Below are 12,501 nucleotides of genomic sequence, written 5' to 3'. Positions count from 1 at the left end.
TTATTTATTATTCTTTAATTTTCACAAATTTAGAAAAGTAATCAAAAAGTACTCAAAAGTAATTAGTTACATTACTTTAATAAAGTAATTGAAAAAGTTACACTACTATTACATTTTAAACAGGGTAACTTGTAATCTGTAACCTATTACATTTCCAAAGTAACCTTCCCAACACTGACCAATACATTGGTCAACCTCTAGTGTAAAGGAGAAATACAATTAATCTATTTCACATTTTTGACTTTAAGATAAGCTTTCGGAACAAGAAAACAAGAAAAGCTAACTTTTTGTTACATTTTTGGTAAAAAAGGTTTGTGGCCCAAAACTTTGTGATTATTGGCCTACTATATATCAGAATGACTATAATAATAATAATAATATAATAATAATACATTTTATTATTATTTTAATTATTTAAAAAAAATATTAAACAGTATAACTATTGTATTATTTCACAGTGAAATAGAAAAAAATCTAGTATTTAACTTAAAAACAATAAGCATCATTATTATTATTGTTTGTTGTTGTTGTTGCACAGTATAACTGTGAAATTACTGTCCTGATATTTATGGCTGTCTTAATGTCTTCACTTTGAAGCATTAAACTATCAAGTTTTATTCTGCCAAAAAAAAAAAAAAACTAAAAGACGTTGATTTTCTCTTTTGTTGACAACAGGCAGTTAATAAGTGTTTCACATTACAAATTTGGGAAGATGGTTGGCACATGTTGTGTTCCCAAACGTTATAAATGATCACTTGAGCACATGCAGAGGTTTACTACGAGCCCAGTTGCTCTGAGATGCTGAAAACTAGCGTTTAAAAAAAAAAAAAAAAAAAAAAAAACACACTGCCACACTTCACTCTAAAATATGCAGCTCATGTATTTAATTAAATTGCAGTTTTTGTAATTTGATAATCACGCTAAGCCTTCGCACAATTTTGGTTTTATGTTGATTAATTGTGCTGCCCTAATCTCTACTTTGTTAGAAAAATGCTTACATTCATGAATACAGACATCTGTTAACTACAGTTTGTGGAGTGAGGTTGAATTTAAATAGAATAAAGAACACTTCTTCACACTGTAGCAGGGACGGCACTGCCATGCAGACTGACTCCAGCCACATTCCTGTGGTCAGCCAGAGAATATGTTTTTAGATGGGTATGTTTGTATGTGTGCGTGTGGAGAAAACCCTGTTTGTTTTGGACGGATGGTTGTTCGGGGGGCTGGTACAGGCTTCATTACAGTGACCCACCTACTGTTTGCCCCCCTCCTTCCATCTCTCTTTCTGGCATCCTTCCCACCATGCAGGGAAGATGATCAAGGCGGGAAAATACCAACAGCCTCAAAATGGAGGCCCGGGAGGGATCGCACAGGAACGGTGTTTTGGGAATGTAAGCGCAGAGGTTGGATTGTACTGTGTGTTATGACAGACTGTATCATCGGTAGACTTACTTACTCATTATAATAAGCCTGAGAACTTTGTTCAACAGTGCAATTATGGTTTAAAATACTCTATTAAATCACCCTCTGTCTAGCGTTTCTGTGTGGAAGGTCGTTCTGCTCGTTTACATCTCGTTATGCCTCAGAGCCCAGCTTGTCAACTGACAGGTAATTATAGTTAGAAAATCATAGAGTTTAATGCCTCTGTCTCTATCTTTGAGTGTATTTGGAGACACCCCTCAAATTAGTTTCGCACCTTACGTACCTTACGCAGTGTTTAAAGACACTTGCTGCTTGTGTGACTGTTTTTTTCCTAATACAAAATACCAGAATTAAATATATTATTTAAAAAAGTATTATATTATATTTATTGTATTATTTATTTTAAAAGCTTTCCCTTAAAGGGGTCATATGATGCGATTTAAATTGTTTCATTCTCTTTGGTGGAGTGTTACAAGCTGAAGAAGCTGAAGAAGATCTGTAAAGTTGCAAAGACTAAAGTCTCAAATCCAAAGAGATATTCTTTATAAAATGTAAGAGTCAACAACGGCTCCTAAAACAGCTCGTTCTAACATGCCCCCACATGTATATGTTATGATGTGGAAAGATTTACACCGCCCAAATGTTAATGCAAAGAAATAAGAACTTTTATTCTCGCTGTTGCCGCCGCTGCCATGTTGTGGAGACGCTATGTGTTTCGTTGCGAAAATGATACTAGTTTGTTTTGCCTTCCAAAAGAGGACACGACTAGAAATCAGTGGTTAAGTTGTATTTCAGCACTGTTCCAGAACAGCTGAACCCAAATATACAGATGTGTGCTGTACATTTTATGGAGGATGAGGACCTTTTCCTGAACCTTCAGACTAGCCTACAATGTGTCTGTGGCACAAAGGCTGTTTCTATAAAGTTGGGCAGTTCCAGCTTTGCAATGACAGTCTGGTGCTTCTGACTCGCAGCCTGTAAGTAAGTTTTTTTTATATTGAAATAATTTGCCAATGATGATTCAAACGTGAGTTTTGAGCAGTGTGGAGTAACTGTAAGAGCTTGTTGTTTGTTGTTTCTCCGATCACAAATGCAGGCATGGTTTTATGTTTACGCAGCGGGATATGCAACACAACGCGTAAAAAAAGATGGTATAAGTCAAAGTGACGTGTCATACAGCCAAGTATGGTGACCCAGAATTCGTGCTCTGCATTTAACCCATCCAAAGTGCACACACACAGCAGTGAACACACACACGGAGCAGTGGGCTGCCATTTATGCTGCGGTGCCCGGGGAGCAGTTTGGGGTTCAGTGCCTTGCTCAAGGGCACCTCAGTCGTGGTATTGCCGGCCCGAGACTCGAACCCACAACCCTAGGGTCTGGAGTCAAACTCTCTAACCACTAGGCCACGACGTCCTTCATTATATGTCAGTATAAGTCATTATAATCAGTAATTATGTACACAGTGGATGCAACAAATGCCTTGTTTGTAATAGGGATGGGCGTTTTCCACAAATATCACATTCGAATATTTGAGCTCACAAAAAACGAATATTCGAATATTCGTTTATTTAAATTAAGTTTAATGAGTCAGACGTTATTTTTCAGCAACATTTGTTTTCGTCATTTTGAACAAGCTTACAATAAGCTTGAACATTACACATCGTGTTTTGTAGCTGAAAACCTTTAACAATGCGTGCAAACAAACAAAAGTACAGATTAAAAGCAAAAAAAAAAAAAGTGAACAAAGAAAAAACGTAAAGCAGCCTGCAGCAATTAGGCTATTGTACAGAATGTAGCTTACAATTAACTTTTAAACTGTCAGCAAATCTTTTTTGCTTTTTTTCCTATTGTTTCAAATGTTCTTAAGAAATACGGGCATGTAAACATGATTGGGGGAAAGTCGGCTCCTTAGTCTGTTAACAATAAGGCCGGCCGCGGAGAAAACGCGCTCTGACGCACAGACGTTGGCGGGACTCACAAATAACGGTGTGCTAAGCGAATAAGTTTTGTGAAGCGCTTCGTGTTTTCGTTTACCACTGAATGGGATCCTCATCTGGTGGAATACATGGCTCCAGTAAGAACTGTTCCCACTCGTCTCGGCTGGACTCTCTGTAATCATCGCTGGAAAACTGGCTCAGCCTTTTCCAACGAGTGGGCATTGCATCCTCTTCATCGTTGGTGACGGCGGCTGCATCTGCACCACTCGCATCAAGGAAAATGTTCTGATAATGTTCAAAAAAGTTTTTTTTTCTTACTTCTCTCATGTTTTCGTCGAGAAACCTGAGATGTTTGTGCCGAGGGTCTAGGGCAGACGCGAGAAGAGGAGTTTTCACTGCATTCTCCAAGTTAGCGGTGTTTATTCGTCGCTTGAGAGATGCTGCAACAATGTTCTTGGATCACTTTCTGTGATACTCCATGGCATATTTGAAGTACTAGAAGACCGCAGTTCTTTTAGGGGGCGTTCACATATCGCGTCTTTTGCATGCTCAAGTTCGTTATTTCCAATGTAGGGGCGCGGTATGCGCGCTCATAATGGAAGCGACGCGGTCGCGATGCGCACGCGGTGCGACGCGGTCCCGTTTTTTCCAGGCGCGTCCGAACAGCATCGAGTTAAAAACATCTCAACTTTCAGAATGCCGCAAGCACACTGCAGGTCATGTTACAAGAACTAAACATTCAGCTTCATCCTTTCCCTTAACAACGTTGAAAGCTCAGCCAAGATGAAGGAACAGCTGATCATAGCTGTATATGGATTGCCATTTTGAAATAACTTTAGTAGCAGAGCTACTGAAAGCGATTTTTTTGTGCTGCAAATCCATTTATCCTTTGCTGAAATTTCCGCGTCTTCATGGAGAGAACGCGTCGCCTCAGGAGCGCTTCTGCCCGAGCGCTTTGGAAAGAAGGAGAAAGCGGCGCGCATAGCCTTTTCCACGCCTTATTAGGCGCGATATGTGAATGGCCCCTTAATCATTCATTAATTATTTTTTGCTTGCATACACCTTCAAATATGCCGTGGAGAATCACAGAAAGGGACCAAATTAGGTTTTATTGTGAACTTTTTTTTTTTTTTTTTTTGCGAAATTCGAATATCATTTTTATTTATCGAATAATTAGAGCAGAGCGAATATTCGAATGTTCGACTATCCGTGCACATCCCTAGTTTGAAATGGGTTTTATTGGTTTTGTCTCGTCTAGTGATGTCTGGATCGCGAGCAAATCATTCTATTTAACTGGTCGAACCAGTACACCAAATCGAACTGAATCGTTTGAAATGGTTTGAGTCTCCAGTCTCCAGTACAGTGTGTTTTTTAACCTTAAACTGCATAAACACCAATTTGCATTACACTAAACACACAAAATAATGTTCTTTTTAGCAACGTTATATGACCCCTTTCATTCTGTTTGGGATACCTTGTGTGACTGTTCCTTTATGATAAAGAGGAACATTTCACATGTGCTGCATTATTCAGTTCCAACAATATCTAAAATTTTCTGGCCAGAATAATACAATACAATAGATTTGCCAAGTCTACAATTTTGTCAGTGATTTCTCATCAAATTAACAAGGAAAAAGTTATCAACTAATAAATTTCTATAATTTCATTTTCATTTTCTATACTCTTAAGTGTGCAATCATACAGTACTTAAAAGAAATAGGAATAAATGACAATTGTGTAAATTGTTTTACATAATTTATTTTAATTGTATATATAAAAAAGTGCTTTTATTTAACTATTTTTGTGTATTATTTGTGTCTAGTAGTCAACTTTTTACACTTGTGGCATTTTTGTTGTATTATATTGTATTTATTTATTTATTTATGATATTTAAAATGTTAGTTAATGTTTCTTTTAAAACAGTCATACTTTTGTTTTACATGATGTTTTTTTTATCATTAGGGTTTTTTTCTGACTTTTTAGACTTATATATGTGAATGACCTGTTATGATTAGATTGACCCCAATATGCTGAATATTCACCACCTTTTGATAGAAGACATTTTCTTTGGTACTATTTATAAAAATAAAAATAAATAATATATAATAATAAATTTTTCAATAATATCTTGCCTCACTTTTAATGCAGTCATTTGTCAAAATAGTAGCAAGTGACATGTTGTACTCATACAGGTGGTTTATAATGGTTCTAGCCAAAGCTTGTTGTTTAGGATCATTATAAGGACTGAAGTACTTGGGTTGGACTGAGTTATTGTCAACCTCATCAAGCTCTACCGGGCCACAGGAAGCAGATTTCCTCATGGTCTGATGTGACCTTATGTGTTTTCCAATAGGGCCTAAAAAAATATTTTTTTTGTTCCGGTTTCTGACCGACCCTGTCAATTTATGTGCGACCCAAATTTATTTTATGAGACTGGGGAAGAACGGTCTTTCACACATCGTTAATTAAATTACAGTTTCCTTTAAATGCTGTTTTACACTTAAGTAATCCGTTAAAAACCATTAAGTATTGCATCAAAACCCTTTAACTGTCAATTCCTAAAGTGAGCTATAACTTAAGGTTAGGAAATCGTAACATTAAGAGAAACACGGGGGGAGGGGGGAGTAAACAATATATCGCGGAACAGAGAGGGCACTGACAACATGCTGACAGACAGGACATTAACATTACCAGCTTACTTTTAATATGAAACAAAGTCTCATTTGGTTATTTCACCTTTCAAATGTGGTCATTTTTTAAAGAAATGTAAACAATAAATACCGTTTTGTGGCTCTTGAATGTGTCGAACAGATCGCTGTAAGTTAGATCATCAGTTAAAAACTAACTGATCGTCTCTTGCTTCTAGTTAATTTATAGCATCAAAATCAAATAAACCACATAAATGAACATAACAAAGAATGTTGTTTGACTACAAAAAGATGTCTGTACACTCCGTTTTTCAAGTTCAAATCCTCCATGTTAATCTACTATGAGATCGCCTGTCAAACTCCCGCGAAGGCTTTTTGTGTGTGTGTGTGCGTTTTGCGTGTCTATGGCAACAACAGACTTTAAACGGGAATACAGAATCACTGTCGTAAAAGTACCGGTACACACATTTAAAATCAGCGCGCGTGTGTGTGTGTGTGTGTGTGTGTAAAACTGCCACTGGAGAAAAAAATAAAAAAATAAAAAAAATAAATCCCTACCGACCAATGACCTCAACTGACAACCAACCGGAACCAAACTTTTTTTTTTTTTTAGGCCTAGCAGTAATCAGACAGATGCTGTAAGCTATTACCCTAATGCTTCTTCCATTATGAGATTGAGGCCCGCTTGGCTCACTGGTTTTATTTTTATTTAACCTTTATGTAAAGAGGTTAGAAACGCTGAGATTTAAAAGCTTTTGGACAAGAGATACTGTACCTGGCCAAGAGCATCAACAGCCCAAATTTTTTTAGAGAAACACAAAACTCACATAATTAGATAAAATAAAAATTCATGTGAAGTGATTTAGCTTACACCCATTTGTGACCCTGGAACACAAAACCAGTAAAAAGGAAATTGAGATTTATACATCATCTGAAAGCTGAATAAATAAGCTTTCGTTGATGTATGGTTTGTTAGGATAGGATAGGACAAAATAGGAAAATTTGGCCGAGATAAAACTATTTGAAAATCTGGAATCAGAGGGTGCAAGAAATATATAGAAAATTGCCTTTAAAATTGTCCTAATGAAGTCTTTAGTATTGCATATTACTAATTAAAAATTAAGTTTTGATATATTTATGGTAGAAAATTTACAAAATATCTTCATGGAACATGATCTTTACTTAATATCCTAATGATTTTTGGCATAAAAGAAAAATCTATCATTTTGACCCATACAAAGTATTTTTGGCTATACCTGTTTTACGTATGACTGGTTTTGTGGTCCACACATAAAATTTGATAAATAGGGAGAAAGCCTATACCTCTTGATATAAACTATTACATGGCTCAGGTTATAAGTGCATGAGTATAGTATTGAGTAAAATTATATGCATGATACTTTTAATACACACAAAAAAAATCCTTAATGCTTTCAAACGCTCAGTTTCCTATCTTGTGTTGATGTATTTCAAATAAACTGGAATAATACATTTTTTATATACTTTTTATTTTATGAATAAAAATGTATTTTACTGAATCATGCCTTTTAAATATCTCAATAAATATATCTGTGGCATTTTATAAGCATACTGTATACATCTTGTTGACCTCGAAGTTAACATACATGGACTAAAAGAGCTGTTAAAACTAACGGATTAATTATATTAGTATTAACAAATAATAGGTTGAACTAGCCGAGTTTTCCTGCTGGAAGATTGTGCTGCACTGTAGTAGTTCTTGATTTATTGAAAGTGTATAATTGGTTGATTGTTAGCACTATAGGTGCAGTAACAACAAGCATTACTGCAACAATGAGAGCACTTGGCCCTCACGACTGACCTGGATAGCATGAAATCCTATCTGTACTGTGCCACTTGAACACACAGCAGGTCACAAGATAGCAGTATGACTAGAAAGACACATCTCCGACTTCTCATTCATCAGTGACTGAGCCTTTTGTTACTCAATTTAACAGAAAATACATTTTCCATATACACATTTTCCAAATGTTTTGCTAACCCCCTCTATTTTGCCAAACATCTGCTGCTGTCAAGAGCGACCTGTTCTTCCAATAACAATACCTAGCCTGCATACCTCATTAGATCACCTATGAAGAGCCAGTTTTTGTCATCCAGTCTTTCTGTTTATTACCCAGCAATCAACTGGAGTGCAACCAAGAGATGTAGCTTTGCAAATATTCAGTATTTCTTTTCATAGTACTGTTTGTGTAGTTCCTGCAGTTACTGGCCAAAATATCATGCACATATGTGAGCATAACCAGAATGTTATTGTGAGATGGACAGATGGATTACTTTAAAAGGAAAGCTGCATTTTTGATCTGTTGTTGTGTTTTGTTTTATTTCGAGATCATGTAAACTTTCTGTGACTGATCTTTTAAAATAAAGATGCCATAATATTGGTTTTTATTTTCTTGCTTTGTTCGATTATTTTATTATTATTATTTTTTTTAAGTCTCTTCCATTATTTTTGGATTGTGCAAACCCTGTGTGACTTATTTTACTTTAAAAGTAAAGCTTCAGTTTAGATTTTTGTTGTAAGTTTTGTTTTTAGATTTATTTTTATTTTATTTTTTTTGGGGGGGGGGGGGGGGGGTCATATAAACCTTCTGTGACTGCACTTTTGCAATAAAGAGGACATAATTTTAGTTTTTTGTTGTTTTGTTTGTTTTGCTTTGTTTCATCTTTAGAATTTGTTTTGTTTTATTTGAAAAAGGCTCCTCTGTTTTTATTTTTGTTGTGAGTTTTGTTTTGAGATCATGTAAACATTTGTTATATTTTGTTTGGTTTTATTTGAAAAGGGGTATTCCTTTATTCTGGGATTGTGCAAACATTGTCTGATGACTTTTACAAGAAAGAGGGCATTTGCTTTGTTCTGTTTTGTTTTGTTGGAAAATGCTATTCCTTTTTTTTTGGACTGTGCAAACCTTGGTATTATGCAGACTGTTCTTTTACAATAAAATGCACTATTTTATTTTATTTCATTTTACTTTGACCCTTGACATCATGCATATGTTCATGCACAATTACACTTAGACCCACCTATCAGCTTAAACATGTCTCCCTCACATTTAGCATGTACAATGTCTGATTTGCATATTTTTTTTCCAATAGAGGGCTTTTAAAGCAGGTTGTGTAACTGTACTTGAGACATATTGCTGTGCACAATGACGTGCTGTTGTATTCATGGAATGCAATCACAGAACAGCAGGCGTGCAAGCGTAGGGGGCAAAGGTGATGGAGTCGCCAATGGAGATGCGTTCTGTGTACCATAATAATCAAAGGAGGCTGTTTGCACACTTGTTCGGTCATGTGAGCTGTGCACAGTAACCAATAAGCAAACTCTGAGAGACCGTTGTTTTTTCACTCGTTACGACCTCCTTCGTGAATGTGAGGACGCTGGGTTTTAAGTTACAGGGCAGGGAAGGTAAAGCCCCAGATGTTTAAAACAGTTTGTGCATTGCAGTGACCAACTTGGTGTGTGTGTGTGTGTGTGTGTGTGTTTTTCTCTGTCACAGTCTCCCAGTCCAACAGCAGTTTAAAGAAACACAGAAACAGAAGTATCTTTAGTCCCTTCTTCTGCTGTTTCCGGGACTATAATGCGGAACCACCAGCCACCAACAACAAGACCTGCTCCCTCCCTCCACCTGCAGAGGAGAACAGCAGCCCTCCAAAGGTGAGGCCTCATTTATTTCTCTAACGACAGTTTTAACGGTGTGAAAATCTTCAGCAATGAATGCATGAAATTGAAGAGTTTAAGTTACTGAGTTTGAATCGCTAATGTTGTTCCAGCTCAGAATAAATTCTGTTTATTAGCAAACTCTTGGTTTAGCTGAGGTTTTTTTCTTGTTTGCGAGCTGTGCCCGAATGCAGGCTCTGTGCACGCTGTTCCCGTGTCCACACCGCAAAGTTTTCCAGCTGTTCCGAACTCGGTGAACTTACCGTGATGTTTACCACCCAGTTCTAGAAAATATGGGCCCGCTTCCCCTCACACACATTCTTCAATTTCCACCCACCCACATACACACACATTTCTTTCTCTCACATTCCTGAACTGCTTCTTTAATTCCAATAAAGTATGTGTCTTGTGTGATTGATTACTTGCTGCCCAATGTGTTCCTTCCCCTCCTTCCTTTTCTTTTTCTTTATTTTTCTTTCTCTCCTTCTCCCATTGGCTATATACACTTAAGGGGGAATGCGCTTACACTTAGAAGTTATAAGCTAACAGTTCTGCCCTTTTAATCAGAAGTTTCTATCTCGCAATTCTGACTATTAAGACACATAATTGCGAGTTATTAAGTCTGAATTGTATATAAACTTGCAATTTTGGAACATAGTCTTTTTTTCCCACTCAGAATTCAGAATTGTGGGATAAAAACTCACAATTACCTTTTTAATTTTATATTGTTTTATTTTAATTTTTTAGTTTCATGTTGTTGTTTTTGTTTTTTTGCACACTCAAAGACTCCAGTCCATCAGTAGCCTAATAAAAGCTGTTTTATCACCTCATGGGGGCCGCCATGTTGACATCACATGACCAGCTGAATACAACTTGTGTTATCTTGGTAAACCCCTTTTATCGGACATTTATTTTCATGCAAGACGTCTTGTTCACCGTCTTGTTTATTTAAAAAAATTACAGAGTGCAGTTTACAGTAAATACTTGTGTTGTAGAGTTATTTAAGCACATTTAGTATCTTTTTTTTTTACTCTCTCTCTTGTAATTTTTTTCTTTTCGTCTCTTGCACACATCCAAACACACACACACACACAAACGCTGGGCAGTGTACCGTGTGAAATGACCTCACTGTCCGTGGCAAAACTTTCAGCCACAGCGCTCCACAAACACTCATGTGTGCTGCCAAAGCAGGTACAGGCAGCTATAAATGGATCTGATTCCGATCGCATTACGCCAATGTTTGCCTGCAAATGACTCGCGATCTGCAGAGGAATGTCCTGCTATTTTACATCTGCATGTGCTCGAAGCTGCGCTGATTTAGACCCACAGACACTTAAAACGAACCCTATGTGTTTTACGGCTCTTACAGAAAACTTACTGTTCGTAATCTCTGTTGCGATGTTTGCTTTCACAGTGTCGTGTTTGTTGCGCTTGGGTTTTTTTCTTTTTGATGATTCTCTTCCTCCGTTTTGTTTTCTTTCTTTTGATTTTTTTCTCTCTCTTTTTATCTGGTTTTGTTTCTCAGTGTGATCAGGTCCAGGCCATCCCTATTCCCAATGTATGTATTATCTTTTTTATTTTGCCTGCATGCTTATGCATATATTTTAATCTCTTGAGAGAAACCTGCCTGACTTCATTTTTCCGGGATGCATTTAGCTTCTACACCACTTTAAATGGGTCCCACAAGATAAAAATTTATATAATTAATATTGTCGTTATTTAAAATGCAGTAAATGGTCAAACAGTTCTTTGTCCTATATGGAACTCTTGTTATAAAAGCTGCAGTGTTATGCTTTTATAAATCCGAATTGCAAGTTTGTATCTAGGTTGTCACTATTTTTCTCAGAATTGTGAGTTTATAACCGCAGTTATCACTTTATAACATGCAAATATGAGTGAAGTCAGAATTTTGAGATACAAACTCACAATTCTGAGTACATATCTGTCTTTTTATCCCTCAGAATTCGACTCACAAGTGCAAGTATATATCTCACAATTCTGAGAAAAAAGTTTTATCTTGCAAGTTTTTTATCTTGCAATTCTGCCTTTATACAGTAACTCGCATTTGCGAGTTTATATCTCACAATTCTGAGGAAAAATGTCAAACCTGCAAGATGTAAACATTCAATTGCAAGAAAAAAATTCAGAATTGTAAGAGAAAGACTTGCAATTACTTATTAGATTTTTTATTCAGTGGCAGAAACAGGTTTCCATACAATTGAGTCCTAAACAACACTGAAGAGTCATACTGTTTGGGAATGACATGGGTCTTTTTTTGGTGTGCTATCCCTTTAAATGTGTTGCAAATTTAATTTCATTAGTCTTAAACCCCGGTTATAAAGTCATATGGTTTATGTAATTGGCAATAAGCTGTACTTGAAGACAACAGTAGGGCTGGACGATTAATCTAAAAGTAATCGAAACCGAAATTCAAAACCTCTAACCGACGTAATTTTCCCATGTCGGTTATTTCGTTTTTTTAATCCTGTTCTTCCCCCTTAAAAGCATACTACCGCGTGTGTAGCCACATGACTCTGTCTATACATATACATATACAAAATATCGCGGAAAAAGAGAATGTGAAGAAGATCTTGTTTACGTCAAAACTGAAACCAAGCAATTCACACAAAACGCATATTTCACGCATTTTCTAGAGAGGGACGTCTTCTATTACCCTTGCACTCGCGTCTCACACAATAAAGCCGCATGTTTAGAAAGCAATGTAAAATTAAGGTGTGTTCAGTTTTTTTCAAATACAATTCTTGAGACTTTATGGTGGGTTTTCCCCATCCTA

General features: G+C 36.5%; 1 protein-coding gene across 2 annotated transcripts in view; it reads left to right on the top strand.

Moving 5' to 3' along the window:
• ctdspla (CTD (carboxy-terminal domain, RNA polymerase II, polypeptide A) small phosphatase-like a) overlaps positions 1-12,501 on the top strand; it is a 55,427-nt gene that overhangs the window by 27,359 nt on the left and 15,567 nt on the right. Inside the window, exons 2-3 of one of the 2 annotated variants that reach the window (XM_059524634.1) lie at positions 9,547-9,704; positions 11,233-11,265. In XM_059524634.1, the coding sequence (XP_059380617.1) occupies positions 9,547-9,704; positions 11,233-11,265 (191 nt within the window). The remainder of the gene's footprint in view (positions 1-9,546; positions 9,705-11,232; positions 11,266-12,501) is intronic. The other variant, XM_059524635.1, reaches the window with a different exon arrangement.

The sequence above is a fragment of the Carassius carassius genome, chromosome 35 (assembly GCF_963082965.1).
Source record: "Carassius carassius chromosome 35, fCarCar2.1, whole genome shotgun sequence".
Taxonomy (NCBI): domain Eukaryota; kingdom Metazoa; phylum Chordata; class Actinopteri; order Cypriniformes; family Cyprinidae; genus Carassius; species Carassius carassius.
Note: the sequence above shows the minus strand (reverse complement) of the source record. Positions and strands in the feature narration are given on the sequence as shown.